The 16,674-nt window shown below is 54.2% G+C and overlaps 2 protein-coding genes across 3 annotated transcripts; one reads left to right on the forward strand and one right to left on the reverse strand.

The window, feature by feature from the left end:
* Positions 1-376: 376 nt before the first annotated feature.
* Positions 377-7,147, reverse strand: HERPUD1 (homocysteine inducible ER protein with ubiquitin like domain 1). Its single transcript, XM_058845790.1, has 8 exons — positions 6,979-7,147; positions 5,649-5,726; positions 5,485-5,559; positions 4,358-4,479; positions 3,771-3,893; positions 2,799-3,146; positions 2,012-2,117; positions 377-1,422 (listed from the first exon to the last, which is right to left on the reverse strand). Exons 1-8 carry the CDS (start codon positions 7,108-7,110, stop codon positions 1,255-1,257), a joined length of 1,152 nt encoding a protein of 383 aa, XP_058701773.1. The 5' UTR covers positions 7,111-7,147; the 3' UTR covers positions 377-1,254.
* A 147-nt stretch (positions 7,148-7,294) lies between these two features.
* PARD6A (par-6 family cell polarity regulator alpha) lies at positions 7,295-16,191 on the forward strand. 2 transcript variants are annotated; one of them, XM_058845788.1, is made up of 5 exons: positions 7,295-7,551; positions 7,791-7,948; positions 8,051-10,888; positions 12,179-12,401; positions 15,134-16,191. In XM_058845788.1, exons 3-5 carry the CDS (start codon positions 10,601-10,603, stop codon positions 15,916-15,918), a joined length of 1,296 nt encoding a protein of 431 aa, XP_058701771.1. In that variant the 5' UTR covers positions 7,295-7,551; positions 7,791-7,948; positions 8,051-10,600; the 3' UTR covers positions 15,919-16,191. The 2 variants fall into 2 exon arrangements, with proteins under 2 accessions (XP_058701771.1, XP_058701770.1); XM_058845787.1 differs by lacking the exons at positions 7,295-7,551; positions 7,791-7,948 and having other exon boundaries at positions 8,822-10,888; positions 15,131-16,191.
* Positions 16,192-16,674: the final 483 nt, after the last annotated feature.

Genomic DNA, 16,674 nt, shown 5'->3' on the forward strand with positions numbered 1-16,674 from the left:
GAGTGACAAGTTCCAGGAGTGGCAGCTGTTCCTAGACAGCACATTTCAAGCCAAGTTAAACCCTGAGCCAAGACTGTGCTGCAACTCCACTGTGAGTCTCAGGCAGGGTTCAAGGAGTCCAGCTTGCCAAATACCTACAGAATTACCCATTTCAAGATGCCCATGGCCTTTCTGTTACCAGCCTTCCATAAGCAAACAAACTCCAAGCTATTCAAGGCACTTGAGCTGAAGAACACAGCTGGGCAAGGAACTGAGTTAAACACCTCCTCCCCTCATATCCCAACTCCCTCATCATGACTTTTCAATAAAAACCAGGCAAGAACACACCCTGTGCTTTACTCTTCTGATTGCTGTAGAGGACATATACAAAAGTGGATATAAATGCCTGCAAATTTTATTGCAATAGCAGCCCTTAACCATACCAGAAATGAAAAGTAACACAATGAAGTAATACAAGAGGAGTTGCACTGGAGTGAGAACGCAAAGTTGAATACAGGAATTAGACTGCTTTAACTTTTCATCCAAAAGCAGTGAAGAAGTTTACATTTTGCATAAGTTTTTTGCTAAATACATTTAGACCTGAACACACTCACTCTTCCCCCATTGTCTGACAGCAGGGCAGAGGAGAAGGAGGAAAGGCAGGAGGAATTAAATCTTGAACTTAAACTACCTGAATTCAGCAACATGAAATTTAGTGTGCAACTCCACTGAGGTAATCCTTATCCACATCACCATCTTACAGTCCTCCACTTTGTCCAACAAGGAGATTGCACAACACATTCTTCATAGGGAAGTATTTACAAAGAAAATCTAGAATATTGTTGAAGCAATTTAACAGTAGATCTTTCCTAAAAATCTGCTAATGCATATCTAGCAATTTTTGTTTGAGATCCTACACTCAGTGTAATTAAAATAGCATTAGAAACATTCCAACAGGAATCACATTGCACAGAAGAAGCAATTTGCTTCCCTAACATTTTTGCACACCCACTCAGAGCCTTGTGCCTTTAGTGCACAAGTCCACAACACCAAGCCTCTACACAGGTACCTAATAAATGCTATGGAACAAAGTTCTTTGGAATGAGTACAAGCATCTCAGTCTCTGGGCTGTAATGATGTAAGGCTTCTTGCAGCTTTATTTGCTCGGTCAGTGAAAGCCAGAGAAGTCCCATCCCTTTCCACGCCTGGTCTGGAGTTGATATTCTTTTCTCTCAGGTGTCCACTGCAGTTTCAGACAAGCAGATTGGTGACAAATCAGTTGCGGGTCAGTCCAGGCCCTTCTGGAAGGAGGGATGCAAAGAAAGTCTTGAAAAAAACCCACACCGTGCTCACAAGTGAAGGGTTGGGCTGCTGCAGTTCTTGGAAAGCCTGTCCCTCATCAGGAGGTGTCTCAGACTCGTTTGCTCTGCCTCCATTTTCCCCCTGCCAAAATAAAGGATATTTGGTAAAGGAGAATTTCAGAAATGCATTAGAAAAATCAGACATCAAATCGTGTTTTTGTTGCCAAAATGTTACTGTTTGAATACAAAATTTTTTCAAGTAGCCCCAGATACAAAGTCAAAAACCCAAGTTGCACTCTGGTAGTACTGGTTAACTAACACTGGTGCCCAGGACAGCCATCAAGCACCAGATCAGATAAATTATATATTTACAGCTAATTAACTTTCACTGATATCAGAACTGTCAGCTTGAAATGAAAGACTCAAACTGCCTACAGACCCAAATCCTACAGAGGTGTGGCCTGAACCCTGCCCTCAGTTACAGTCTGTGACAGACCACTTCCCACTACAATTCCCTAAAGGACAGAAGCAGCTAAAAGATAACCTTCATCCTGAAATATTCTGATGAACTGAGGAATTTACTATACCAAGGGAGGACTCAGGTGGCAATTATTCTCCCATGGAAGAGAGCATCTTACAGAAGTTTCAAGAGAAGTTGTTTTTCTACTACACAATTATTAAACCAAAAGCAAAACTTCACAGGGTTTCATGGCTTAGAAATATAGCAATACCTGAAAGTTGTTGTTCTGGTCCTGGTTTAGAGCAGCTCGAGGAGGAACATTGCCTGGGAAGGGCTGAACTGGTCTTCGTCTAAAGGGGAACCATCCAGCATGGTGTCTGGGGAAGGCAACAGATTCATTAATTAATGCTGTTTCAACATTACTCTCATCCTGTTACACAACAGCTGCACATCTGACTCCTCAGAGCTGCTGGAACCAGCAACAAGTAAAATTTAAGGACTTTAAATGGAAAAATTAACCTTAAACTCTCCAAGTCTACAGAGATGCTGGAAAAGCTGCTCCACTTTTAACTCCTAGACCTACAATTCAGACACCTACATCACTTATTCCACAGGTGATCAAAGAATTTTGGGATAAAACATCCCAAGCATAGCAGCTGAGGGTCCATCATCATGAAACAGCAAGTGTGAGACCCTCTTCCCAAACTTCAACCACTTGCTTCCCAACAAGAAACTGTCATTTTCTACACTGAACCTACTGGTCTATCTGCTCTATGCTGCTGAGTTGCTGGAGCTTTACAACAGGTGCTACTTTGGTAGAAACTGCAAAACCCCAGTGAGATCAGCCACATTCTTCATTTAATCCAGATATAGGCTTAATGATCTTAATTATCTTTTTTCTAAAAATACTGAGCTATACCAGGATATAGAGGAGCGTTTTCCCCTTTGCAGGTCCAAGAGTCCTATGAAACTCAACCACCAGGAAGCTGAGTACAGCACAGAACACAGTACTTCAGTGAGACCCTTCTGAACAGCAAATATTAACACCATACACTTACAGATACATCAGAACAGTGCCACCCATGACGAGGAGGAATCTGCTGATACTGGAGTAGAAATAGACCATGTTGACAAAAACATATAACAGTGTTGCTGAGTAGAGCCAGTCCAACCAGTCTCGATTGCCACCCTCCTCATCTTCCTCCATGAGGGCCCCCCCCTGGGCATTCATCCTCAAGTTCTGGTCAGCCACTGCATTAACCTGAGCAGCAACATTCTGGTTTCCAGGCTGGTTTTGGGCAGGAAATGGGTCTGGGAGAGGAGCTGGAGGTGTCACTGGTGCCACTGGTATCTCCTGAGAATGCCGTGCATGGGCTGGGTCAGCAGATGCAGCAGTGGAAGCCAAGCTGGAAGCAGAGAACAAAGTACAGAATGAGGCTTAGTCAAATCCTTTCACACTTCACACAGGCCCTGTGTGTGAACCATGGAGTCAGATCACATGCAAGTAGAAAGCATCAAGTTTAGAGACTACAGAAGCATTAAAAACTAGTTCTACCCATAACAGTTGTATAGGGACTTCAACAAATCAAACCAGACACCCTCCCCTTTATCAACAGTAATGTCAATACTTCACAAAAACAATTTAGAGCAATCTGCAGGTAGTCTAAAAGCCTTCTGCAAGTCTCAGCTTGACCTATCACCGATGTCCAGTGAATGCTGTGTGCACTTTGAGCAGTCAAAAAAAAAAAAAAAAGAGAGCAAAGGCTCAACAGCAGGATCAGATTTACTCTAGAGACCTCTGCCCTCCCAATGAAGAGTCAGATAGGCAGTGGGCAAGATTCAGAACCACTGGCCTGAACAGCAACAGAGCAGCACAGTCAGGGGTACATTCCCACAACATTCAGCACAAGTTACGATGAAAAAGTCTCCATCTCTAAGCACCACGGAAAGAGGAAGAATTGCCAGGAGCTCTCAAATTTCTTGTATTACAGTTTCTACTTCCTACTGGCAGCTTGGAATAGAACACTTACTATTGCATGTAATACTGTCTTGCATAAATCTGCTGGAACCAGGACATCTGAAGCATGCTGTAGGTTGTGTAAGCAGAGAAACCAGGAGCCACGCTCTGGAAGGGATGCTGAATTGTTTCCAGCCTTGGTTAAAATTTAAACACATTCATTAGCAAACACAGGACTAACAGCAAGAGCAATTTATTACAGAACAGTGTAAATAGCTTCTGCCATTTTGTGCACCCAAATACAAAATTAACTCTTCCTTCTAGACACCTCTTTGCCCACATGAACGAAGGAAAGACTTTCCTTCCTAATTAAAAGAACAACATGTTTTCCTTTAGATGCCAGATCCTTGGAAACATTCAAGGCCAGGTTGGACAGAGTAACCTGATCCAGTGGAAGGTGTCCCTCATGGCAGAGGGTTGGACTAGATGGCCTTCAAAGGCCCTTCCAATCCAAATTGTTGTATGTGCACTAAAGCTTTTATGTAACACCTCATCATATCTGGCCCATGTTCAATGGGCTCATGACAGCATATGTGGCATAAGGAGCTGGCATCCAACACAAACACACCATCTTAAAGATGTACATGAAATTGTATTTACCCATTACTGGCTTCTGTTGACGAGTAGACACCTGAAGAGCTCCTCCATCTTCCACCATTTGAGGAAGACACATTTGATTCCTGCCTGGCTTCTGATGGTAACTTGGGCTGATCAGCTTTAACCTACAAACAGCAGTGCAGCCAGTGAGATTTACTCAGGACACCACACACACTTGATGCAAAAAGGCTGCACCCCACAAAGTATGCCCTTGTATACACCTGTTCCTGCACAGCACCTCTCAGTGCTACCCCTGCTCTTGGGGGCTACACTTCAAGCACCTCTATCACTATTTTAAAGCTCCTAGAACCAAATGACTGAGATGCAAAACTGATTTGATGCTACTCTTCCCTTTCACAAGATCTATACTTTATTTGTTACTTCTTATGCACATATTCAGTGTCTGACTATAAAAACACTTTGGCTTTTTCCTATGGCAAATTTGCACTGCTTGCACAAACTGCTGTACACAGAGTCCAAGAGCTGTTCTGTGGTGATACATCTGTCTAACACCCAACCAAAGCTAGCAACCACCAGGCATGGGTATGGTTTGCTCAAAGTGCCTTTAATGAGCAACAGGAACACACCTCTAGTAAACTTTGCCCAGCCACTTTAAAGAAAAAATGGGTTTTGGCCATTTGTACTTGAGACCATTCCATACTGAGCTCAAGCACCAAGGCTGAGCCTGTAAGGGAGAAGCCAAAGATGAGTCATTAATGGAAGCAGTTAAAGTGTCTGCAGTTCTCAGCCTTCTTCCCTCCCCACACAGATCAGAATCACTTCCCTCTGCTCCTCTTCTGACCACAAGCTCAGTCTGTCCAAGCGTGCCTGGCACATAGCAAATCAGAGTTTATTTAATAAAACTGAATCTACCAGAAAGCATTTCTCCCTTGAGCACAACTAGACCTTTCTTAACGGATGCCATGAGAATTTTTACTGATGAAATGTAATTTTTTTACTCAACTTAATCTAAATACATTCTCACATTCCCAAACAAATGACCACAAAGTAATACTGCTGTTGCACTAACAGGGAAAACCTGCAGTAACAGGGAACTTTAAAACAGTCATCCAACACTTCTTGTTTTCAGTTACAAGCCCAAGATTCAGAGTTAACTTATGTTTAATTACCTCTGATTTGGTTTCTTGCATATTTACAGGAGTCTTGGGATTGTATACCAAATGAAGAGCATGCAGCTCCCCATGCTGAAATATAAGAGAAGATCTGTTAAAAAAAAAAAAAAATCCCTTCTCTGGATATATTTCAGCACGTCATAAAAGATACTTTTTTCTACCTTTGGCAACAATTCTCCCAGACAGTGGTGATCAAGCAGCAGCTTCCCAGAATAAATCAGCTTTTGGTCCTCTTCAGGCTTTGAAGAAAGAAAGCAAAGAATAGGATTACTTGCTCTGCCAAGCATTAACTAACACAGCTTACAGCTGGTGGAGAGAAGCAGAGAGCTTGAAGCATCCCACATACTAAGGTGCAGAGGGAATAATTTGAAATTATGAGAACATCTGGATGCCCAAGTGGGATATTACTGAGGTGCAAACCTGCATAAGAACCCAAAGTCCCTTGGGCAAAGAATTTAGTTACATGCTGTATCTTTTACAGCCCTAACAAAAACATTTGTGTTTTTTAAAAACAGCAGTTTGGAATTCCATCTAATCTAATCAAGCACCAGATGTGGTGTCAAGTAAATCTGTTACACCCCATCCCACGGGACCCAGCAGCTCTTCACCAGGAGCTTTCCCATAGCAGCTGGTGGAAGCACAAGGAGCCTGCTTCTGGGTAATCCTCACACTCCCAGGGAAAGCATGACAAAAGCATGGGAATCCAGCTTTCTCCCAGGCAACTACTGACAGGACAAAGGGAAACAGCCTTCAGTTTGCAGGGCAGTCTCCAGTTGGGTATTATGAAACATTTCTTCACTGAAGGAATGGCTAAGCGTTGAAATGGGCTACCCTCAGAAATGGAGGCACTATCCCTAGAACTCTTCAAAAAATGAGTATAGACATGGCATTTCACAGCGTGTAGTAGAGATAGGGGCATTTGGTCGAAGGTTGTACTCGATGATCTCGGAGGTATTTTCCAAGTTTATGGATTCTATGCAGGCCAGGCAGCTCCTGCGGGAGCAGTGCCCGTGGGGGCAGCGGGACACGGGGCGCAGCGGCTCCGGCAGCCCTCACGCGTCAGCTCCCGTGTCCTGCGCCTCAGGGGGAAGCCGCACTTCTGCATTTCAACCCCGCCGTACCCAGCGCTGCGCCTCCCGTTCAACGGGAACGCGCCGTCGAAGCGCCAGGACGGGCCTTGGCCGCCCGGCTGGGTGCGGTGCCCGGGCGCTGCTCCCGGGGCCGGCGGGCTCTGACGTCCCCACACAGCTGCAGGACGCGCCGTCCCGGGAGGCCGGTTAATGATTAACCGCGGCCGGGCCACGCAAGAGACCCAAAACAGCCCGAGCGCGGCTGACGCAACCGGGACCTGAACGCGCCGCGGGGCAGGTACCGGCCCCGGAGCCCCGCGAGTGCCCCACGGCAGCTGCCGCCGCTGCCCGTCGGGGAGCCAGCCCACACCACCCACCCACCCACCGGCGGGGCTGCGGGAAGACGGGATCGCGCACTCACCGGCGCGTCGGGCAGGAGCCGGCGCAGCTCGGTCTTGAGCCGGCGCACGGTCCAGGCAGCCCCGGCAGTGAGGCGGAGATCGCGGTGTCGCTGCGCGGGGCTGCGGACCAGCAGCGAGAGCGACTCCTCCATGCTGGGTGCGAAGCGGGCGGCGACTGCAAACCCCCACCGGTGACAAATTTATAGGGGCCCGCCCCGCCGCAGGGCCGCGGTGGCTGCGGCTGATTGGCCGTAATGAGGGCAGGGGCGGGGACTGCCACGTGGGCCAATGGGACGGAGCCTCGCGTGCGGCGCCGTGAGGAAATGGAGGCGCTGATTGGGCGGTGCCGGGTGAGGGGCGGGGCCATGCGGTCACCACGGCGACCGTGATCCGCCCCGCCCGGGCCCTGAGGGGTGGAGGCCATCGCCGGGCCGGTACCGCTGCCCTCGCTCCTTCCCTCCCTCCACCTCATCACCTCCGGCACCAACGCAGCTCTTAGGGATCCCTTGCTTCGCCTTCCCTTTCCCCTCCGCCCGCTGGAGCAGCACAGCTCTGTGGAGCCCTGCAGGTGCTGAATCCACAGCCTGATCCAGGTGAAACATCCCCTTTTTCCCTAGGGTTATTTTACTAGGCCTGTGTAGCTACCTCAGCAGGTTTGCTGCGGGCTTTGTGGGTACAGACCATACTTTTGGGTACAAACCATACTTCTGGGTGGAACCAAAAGAAGTGTGCAGAGATGCTGGGGAAAGTTAATAATAAATGACATTAATAATTAATGACATTTTTACTAACAAAAAAAGAAATAAAAAGCCATAAAAATGTGGACCAGCAGCTTCTGAGTGCTCGTCCTCATGCCAGTCTTCCTGTGAGATGCGATCCAGCACCTAAACAGCCCGTGGTAATGATCCTGATGCACCAGGAGAGGGTTTTCGTGTCCTTCAAAACAAGGCTGTAGGAACGTGAGACTCCGGATTTATCTCTCGGCACCAGGTATTTACTCTGCGTGTTTCAGGAGCTGCTCAGTATTCCTTGGCAGCCAGACCTGTTGCCCAAAGGCACGGCTGAGTCTAGAGCCAAGGCTACATTTTGCAGCTGGGAAAGACACTGTGCCACGGGGATGCATCACCCCGCGGCTTCCCGGGGAAGAGCCGAGCCAAAGGACAGCGCTGCCGTGGCAGTCAACAAAACAAATTCACAGAGAAATGAGCTGAGCTTGGGTCGGGTGCACCCTCCGCGGCTGCCAGGGTATGTCCTTGTGAGGGTGAGAGTTCCATCGGAGCCCATTCCTCTCTCACATCCACATCCCACAGCGAGCACTGGGGCTGCACTCCTGCCTGCTCCATCCTTGCTGTCTATGGGAGGGCTCAATGCCCAGGTGGGCTTTGCCACCCCAACCTCTGCTCTGTGACCCACCAACCGAAGGAAACACTGCCAGAGATATTTGCTGCTCTTGCTCCATCAGCACAGATCATGATCCCCATCCCTCAGCTCCTACTGGCAGTGAGGAAGGACAAACACAGTGTCCAGGGCCACCCTTGCCATTGTCAAAGTCAAGGTTACTGCTCGCTTGGTTGTGACCTTTGCTGCAAGGGAGTTTCTGTGGGTGCCAGGGACAGGGTAAGCCTGTGCAGGTGTTGGAGTGAAACCAGGATCTTGGGCTCTGTGTGCTTTATCTGGGACTCCCTGTGCTGTTGCTGGCCCGTGGACCAGCTGCACAGCTGTAGCCACAGCGCTGATCCTGCCTTGAACTCAGGCTCCTCTGCTTCTCCTTCACCACAGACAAGAGGGTTAGAACTTAACTGAGTTTCTCTCTGCCCATTCCTCGTTTGAGCCATTGCTGGAAAAAATGCCTGCTCACTGGACAGACTTACCTGAATCCAGCACTGACCTGGCTTGGAGCAGGGGCTGGAGGAATGACCTTCTGAGGTACCTGAGTGCTAAACCTCAGCAGCCCCCCTCCATGTCTGGAGGTGCTGGACCCCCCAGAGAGCCAGACCTTCACTGTCCTTACCCACAGCAGCCAAGAACTGGTGGATCTGGAGTCAGTGGACACATCTGGACATCAGGTAGCACATGCTCCAGTTCCAGAGGCTGATTCAGAGCTCCTGGGACTGAGGCAAAGAAAACACTTGTCCTGATACTGTCTGCTTAGCTTAGCTCGCTCTGTGGCAGCAGATAAGGGGCCACAGCACAAACCAGAAGGTGTGACCAGTACATCACCTCACTGTCCTGCTGAACAATTAACTCCGATTTACCAAAATTGGAGATGAAGGGCTGCAAGCTGCTTTTGTCGCCTGCGCAAATATTAACCACGGTGTAAATCAGGATTATCTCTCTGACCTCAACACAATTACTCTGTTTAAAAAAAAACAACAAAACTGGGGGGCTGAGCAGGGTATTGCTGATGAATTTACAGCTCTGTTTGTGGTCAGGCTGGTTTTCATGGCATGGCAATCACTTGGCGCAGCAGTAACAGCCAGAGGAAAATTTGCCAGCCCATGAGGAGATGCCCCACGTTCTCACAGCCTGGTGTGCTCCTTTGCTCACCCAAGCACAGTGACACAGGGGACGAGCCTGCCAGGACCAGCAAACACAGGCCTGGTGCTGTGGGGATGCCGGGGTGTGATGCAATTTTGTCCTGATCAAAGGTTGCTCCCTGGGCCAGGATAGAGAGAGGATCAAAGGGCAACAGAATCCAGACAAGCCAAGCTGATTCTCCAGGCTTGGTTCGATATGTTTGTTCTTTCGGAAGCACTGCTTTTTAGGTGTCTGGCTTTAAAGAATGTTTAATGGTGCTGCTGTCATGGCCTCTTTAGCTCCACATTTCCCCAGAATCCGTGAACAAGGCTTTAGTTTTGTTCAGGTGCTGGCAGGAGTGAGCTCACAGCTCTGGCATCGCTGGCAGAGCTGCACTGCAGCGGGGTCTGTGGGGAAGGGCTTCTCTGGCTGTCCCTGAGTGTTTCTGTGCCCGAGAAGAGCCAGTTCTGCCAGAGACATGTCCCATGAGCATGACCTGTGGACACAGCCTGGCAGCACCGAGGAGATAAAGCACATCCTGACAGCCTGGTGCTTGGATGGGTCAGGAGAGGCTTTGCCGCACACCCGGTGAACTTGGTCAGTTTGCCTCTACTCGCTCAGCTGTTCCACTGCTCAGTAAAGCAAATCATCCCCGAAACAATGAACCTTCCCTGGCCCACACTGCTCTGGGGCAGCACGAAACTTCCCTGCCAGACAAGGGAGAAAAACCAGAACGAGCCTGTAACCAGGAGGAGGGGAACGAGGCACACAGCTGGAAAACATCTCCTGCTACCAGGCTTGCCTCTGCCAAAGGTCACCAAACCTGTAGCATGGGAAGCCCCCCGCCAGCATGGGGAAACGCCGGGATATTCCCCGGCGGGGCCGAGGCTTCCACCGGTGACACTCGCGGGGATTCCGTGCGGATGCTGGCCGCGCGGCGCAGCTCGGTGTCCCCAGAGAGGGGCCGCTGTTGGGTTTAATGTGTCGCTAATGAGGTTCCTGACAGCCGTGGGATGCCCGAGGTTACCGGCGCGGTGCCCGGTGCCGGCGGCCCGACGGGGAGCGGAGCCGTGCTCGGGTAGACGGGGCTGACGTGGAGGGGATTGGGATGGGGACGGGCATGGGATGGGGACAGGGATGAGGATGGGGGTCCTGCCGCCCGCCCGTCCCCACCCCCGTTACCACGGCGACGTTGTCAGCAGCCGCCCGGCCACGCCCCGCGCCCCTCCTGGGCCAATGGCGCGGCGGCGCCCGGCCTGCCCGCCGGTGACGTCATGGCCGGTGAAAATCCCCCGTGGCCGCGGGAGCGGCGGTGGCGGCGCGGCCCCGCGGCCCGGCCCGGCCCGCACCATGGCCAAGCACCACCGCACGCCGGCGCGCTCCGCCGAGCCCGTCATCGAGGTCAAGAGCAAGGTAAGCGCCCGCCGGGGACGGGGCCGGTGATGCCGATGCCGGTGCCCGTGCCGGTTCCGCCGGGTCGCGACCGAGCGCGTCGCCCCCGCGTCGGGCAGCGCACGTGGGGTGGCACCGCGCACCAGGGAGCGGCGCGGGAGCCAGGCCGTGCGGGCTCTCCGCTCCCTGCGCTGCGGCGGCGCTGGCCGGAGCCTCCCCGAGCTCAGCCCGGCCCGGCGGCCGCGGCGTCCCGCCACCGTGGGCTCTGCCGGGCCGCGGGCTCGCTCGGCGCGGCCGTGGGAACGTCGCGGCGGAGCGCTCGCCTGATGCGCAGGGCGCCGGTGCGCCGTTCCGGCAGCCCCGGTGTGCGGAGTGGCCCCGCCGGTGCGGGTGTGCGGGCTGTGCGGTCACCCCGGGGACACACCTCGCCCAGATGTGCACTCATCCAGATGTGCGTGCTCGCCAAGGCATGCTCATCCCCGGCTATGGCATCACCCAGATGGGCACCCCCAGCAAGGGACGAGCCCCTGCCGTGCATCCAGATGTGCACACCTGCATGATTGTGCGCTCGCCCAGTTATGGTCTCCCCCAGACGTGTCCGCTTATCCAGATATGTGCTCACCTGGCACACCCTTGCCCAGATGTGTGCCGTCACCCAGATATGCACCATTATTCACCTGTGCCCACCCACCCATCCCTGTGCTCACCCAGATGTGTGCACTCCCTTTCTGCACCCTTATCCAGCTGTGCATTCGCCCAGCTGTGGCACTGCCTGCTCGGGACCCCCGGCAGGGTGCAGGGTGCCCTCCTTGTCAGGACGTGGTGGCCACCGCCTGCCCCGACAGCTGGGGTGTGACCCCCGCGGGCAGCGCGATCCTCGCAGTGTTCCTCAGCCTGTTCTTAATTGGCTTCCCCTTCGTCGTGACGGAAGGAGGCATTAATTAGCGCTGTTGCTCACCAGGTGCTACGGCAGCGCTTGTGTCGCAGGGAAGGGCCTCCCGGCAGCACGGAGTCTGCCACGGCTGGTGGTACAGCCAGAGAGTCCTTCCTCTGCCGCGGGGCTGTATTTCTGCCCCATCACTTCAGTGTTTGGGCAGGAAAACGGCTTCGCTTCTTTTACTTTGTTTTTGGGATGGTCTCTTCAAGACTGGCACTGCTGCCTTGGTGCTGCTGGGCTCCGGAGCTGGCAGCACCAAGGCTCTGCCTGCCCCAGGGCAGCTCTGTGTGGTGCCCTGCCTGCATCAGTCCTGCTGGTGGGACACAGCCCTGCCCAGTCACCCTCTTCCTCCTCTTCCTCATCCTCCTCTGCAGTTCGACGCTGAATTTCGCCGCTTTGCCATGAAGCGCTCCGGTGCCGGCAGCTTCCAGGACTTCTACCAGCTGCTGCAGACAGTGCACCAGATCCCGCGGGTGGATGTGCTCCTGGGCTACACAGACATCCACGGCGACCTCCTGCCCATCAACAACGATGACAACTACCACAAAGCCCTGTCCTCTGCCAACCCCCTCCTCAGGGTCATCATCCAGAAGAAGGGTAAGCAGGGCACTGGATGTGTCCTCCTGTCAAGAGAGATGAGCCACATCCCGCACTACTGCTGGTTCCACCTTTGGACTGTGCCAGCAGGGGCATGGCTGCTCACATACCCTCCAGCCACTGCTTTGGTGGATGGATGTGGAGATGGTGGCAACTGGGAGGCTGCCAGAACCCTGCCAGGGCTGTGGCACCCACATGGGCTCTCCCTGGCAGCCGAGGGCCCCTGCCTCAGCCCAGCCCCATGCAAACCTGGTGAGCAAAGGCAGATACTTGCAATTCACCCCTTTGAAGTTGTGTTTTCCAGCCAGGCTTGCGTGGGCTCCCAGATAACACCCGTGTTGCTCCTGTGAGCTCTGTGCCAGGAGCCTCATCCAGCTCCCTGCCCTGAGGAGGCAACAGCCATCATTTTAGCAGACCTCTCAGGGCGCCAGGTGCTGCTGGATTTTTGGTACTGGGAAAAGACTTGGTGCCCCCCTGGCAGACCAGGGGCTTGCCATTACCTTAGTGGCATGTTCCCAGGGAACCACTTCCTTGCAAAGGTACACCTGATGACATCCTGATAGCAGCATCCTGGTGAGAGTGACAAACACACCAAATATTTCTCCTGTTCGCAGGGAAAACAAGCCCATCCCCTTCCACTAATTTTAGTAGCACCGAGGTTTTCTCTTTCACAGCATCATCAGTCAGCAGTTCACACAGTGACCCAGAGCCACAGTTTTCCCTGCACTGCATCCAGAGTGAGTCTGTGTTTCCAGCTCATGTTAGTGGTATGAAGTCTCTAGTGTTAGTGGTATGAAGGCGAGGGGTGATGCTGGTGGCCAGCCCCAGCTGCTGTGTCAGTTTTCCTGGGCTTTTGCATCAGGGTGGTGTGGGATGCCCTGAACATGTGTTTCCTCTGTGGCTGCATGGTGTGGGGGCTGGCAGCAGTGATCCAGGCTACTGGAGCCCATGGTGTGCCTGCTGCTGCCAGCACTGAACCAACCATCCCCTGTTCCTGGCCCAATGCTTGGACCCAGGCTGTGACATGGAGAGCCAGTGCAGGGGTGGGTGTGCCAGGGCTGCTGTGGGAGCATCACTCCCGCTCCTAAGAGCCACGCTGTGGGCTGCTGGAAAAGCCTGTGAGGGCCCATGGCTGACTGTGCCAATACAGCACAGTGTGCAGAGGGAGCAGGCAGAGCCTGGCTCCATGGGCAGCACCAGGGAGCCCCAGCACCCAGCTGTGCCTGCAGGAGAGGGGCCGCAGGGCCTGCAGCACCACAGGGAGGTGAGCAGAGAGGCCAGGAGCAAGTCCTAGGTGAATCACAGCTGATTTAAAATGGATCCAGGTCATCCCAAGGCTGAGCTGTCGTTGAACCGGTCTGGGTCGCTGAGGAATGTGGCTGCAGAGCCTCTCACAGTGCTGGGTGCAGGGAGCTGTGCAAACACACAGGTGTGCTCCTGTCAGTGGGCTCCACAGTCCTGCCACAGTGGGGCAAAGCAAAGGCTGCAGCTGGGCTCCCCTCTGTGCCATTACTGCGTTGGGTGAAGCCATCCCTGTGGGGCAGCCTGGCTGGGACAACAGCACTGGCCCTCCTTGGCTGGGCCAAGGCTCATGGGAAGGACAGGGGAAAGTGTGGGACATTGCCAGGGACACCAAAGGGCTCATCCTTGGTGTGCTGGACCTGCCTGGCCCAGCCACTCTGCGCCCCTTGGAGAGGAGCTGTGTGCTGAAATAGCTGTGGGAAAGCCTCCGCCGCCCTTCCCCGAGCTAAAAATATGCCAGGGCTGTGTGTGCAGGGAGATATTTATAAGCCAGGAGCCCTGTCAGGCTGGCTTGGCTAGGGAGAAATCCCATGTCCCCTGGGCTTGGGGACATCCCTAGCAGCCCTGCAGCTGGAGCAGGGTCCAGATGCTGGTGGGGGACACCATGGAAAATGTGCTGACCATGGAGCATCCAGATCTGGGCTCCCCCATGGAAAGAGATGGGGAGAAACCAGAGAGGAAGCAGGGGATACTCCTCAGCACCTGGTGGATGAGGCCAAGGATGATGGGTTGGAGCAGGGCCCCACAGAGCTGCCCCAGACCATGGTCCAGAAGGAAGGAATCAAACCCTGTATGAAGGTGCCTGATGGTGGAATAAGAGACATGGGCACAAATCACATTCTGGGATATTTAGGGGCCCTGAGGATGCTGCAGTCCTGAAATGAATTTCCAGGAGATGAGGCATCTCTGTCCTTGAGAATGGCGGAGTTCTACAGGACACAGTGGTGGCTATCACCAACCCATGACAGCGATAGCCCTGCTCTGGCAGGGCAGAGGATTCTGGTGCTGTCTCCTGCAGTTGGACTGGCCCCAAGGGAGTTGGCTGTCACCACAGCACACTGGTGTGGGGGGTCCTCTCTCCCCAAACCCAAACTGGGGCATGGCTGCAGCTCCCAGGCCACCAGGGCTGGCAGCTCTAGTGTTAAACTGCAGAGTTTGGCTTAAAGTGTGATTAAGGCTGAATCACTGCCTCGATCCCACTAATCCTGGCCTGTGTGCCTGTGTACGCTGGGTAATCCCAGGAGATGGGCCCCAGCGGAGACAGGCTGCAGGGAAAGCCAGGCTGATGATCTGGGGAGGAAAAGCCGGTGAGACCTGTGAGCAGGGCCCTTCTGCTGGCCGCTGCCACATCACCTGGGGCCAAGGGCACGCGTTCACATCCCCAGCAGCTGCAGTGCCTGACCTGTGTCCTCCCTTGCTCCCTACAGCAGAGTCTGACGCCAGCGTCTTCGCCTCCAACTCCTTGCAGCGGAAGAAGAAAGGGCTGCTGCGCCCAGCACACTACCGGGCCAAGCCTCACCTCCTCATCGGGATGCCCCAGGACTTCCGCCAGATCTCCTCCATCATCGACGTGGACATCCTGCCCGAGACGCACCGGCGCGTGCGGCTCCACAAGCACGGCTCCGACAAACCGCTGGGCTTCTACATCCGCGACGGCGTCAGCGTGCGCGTGGCTCCGCAGGGCGTCGAGAAGGTGCCCGGCATCTTCATCTCCCGCCTGGTGAAGGGCGGCTTGGCTGAGAGCACGGGGCTGCTGGCGGTGAGCGACGAGATCCTGGAGGTGAACGGCATCGATGTGGCCGGCAAGTCCCTGGACCAAGTGACGGACATGATGGTGGCCAACAGCCACAACCTCATCATCACCGTCAAGCCGGCCAACCAGCGCAACAACGTCATCCGCAGCAGCAAGGCCTCGGGCAGCTCCGGCATGTCCACGGACAGCACCCCCAGCCAGCAGACCCCCAGCCCGGCCTCGCAGTACCTGAGCAATTACAGCACGGCCGAGAGCGACGAGGAGGGCGACCTGGTCATCGAGAGCGACAGCGCGTCCCACTACATCCCTGGGGGCTGCCCCAACGGGGGCCCCGCGGACGGACCCCTCCAGCGGAGCCTGTCCCCGCACAGCTCGCGGGGCTCCCTGCAGTCCCTTGGCAGCCACGACGGCAGCCCTGGCAGGGGCAGCGGACGGGAGGATGGCACCCTCCTCACCCTATAGCTGCAGGGGCCCGTGCCACTCGGTGGCCGGCCGGGTTTCCGCTCATCCGGGCTGGGTGTGGACGCCAGGGTGATGATGCAGGCAGGGGTGGAGAGGGGCCGCCCACTGCCCTCTCCCACTCCCCGTGACCCTGGGAGCCCCACTGTGGCACCCACTCAAGCTGGGCACTGCTCCTCTGAGCCCCCTTGCCTCCCCTTCCAAGCAAGCGGGGGTTTTTAATTATTGAAATATGCATCATTAATATATTGCAATGGACAGTAAAACCTTTTCTAGAAAGCACCGTGCTTGTCCCTGGTTCATGTCACTGCAGGGAGGAGGGGGACAGCGGGTGGGTACCCCAGCACGGAAGGCAGTGCCTGGGGACAGTGGCCTTGACCTTAGCACACCTTGGGACTTTGCTGCTGTGCGGAGCGACCCCACCGAGACCCATCGTGCCTGTCCCAGGACACATGTCCAGGCTGCTTTGGGCAGCCACCTGGCCTGATGGCCTGATGCAGTCAGCCTTGCTTGTTCCCCCCCTTCCCACCTTGTTCCCACTGCAGAGCCCTCACTAATGCAGAGGATGCCTGGTCTGGCAGCAGCACCTTGGCTGTCACTCAGCCCTGCAAACACTTCTGGGGATAGTGCAGCCTCATCCTCCTTCTTCAGCCCCAAGCTTGGGGCTTGCCCCTGTCCCTGCTGCTCTGCTGGGGCTCCCAAGCTGATGGTGGCACTCGCTGCTGCCAAGGGCTTGTGGTGGGACTCGCAAGGAGGAAG

The sequence above is a fragment of the Poecile atricapillus genome, chromosome 10 (genome assembly GCF_030490865.1).
Source record: "Poecile atricapillus isolate bPoeAtr1 chromosome 10, bPoeAtr1.hap1, whole genome shotgun sequence".
NCBI lineage: Eukaryota > Metazoa > Chordata > Aves > Passeriformes > Paridae > Poecile > Poecile atricapillus.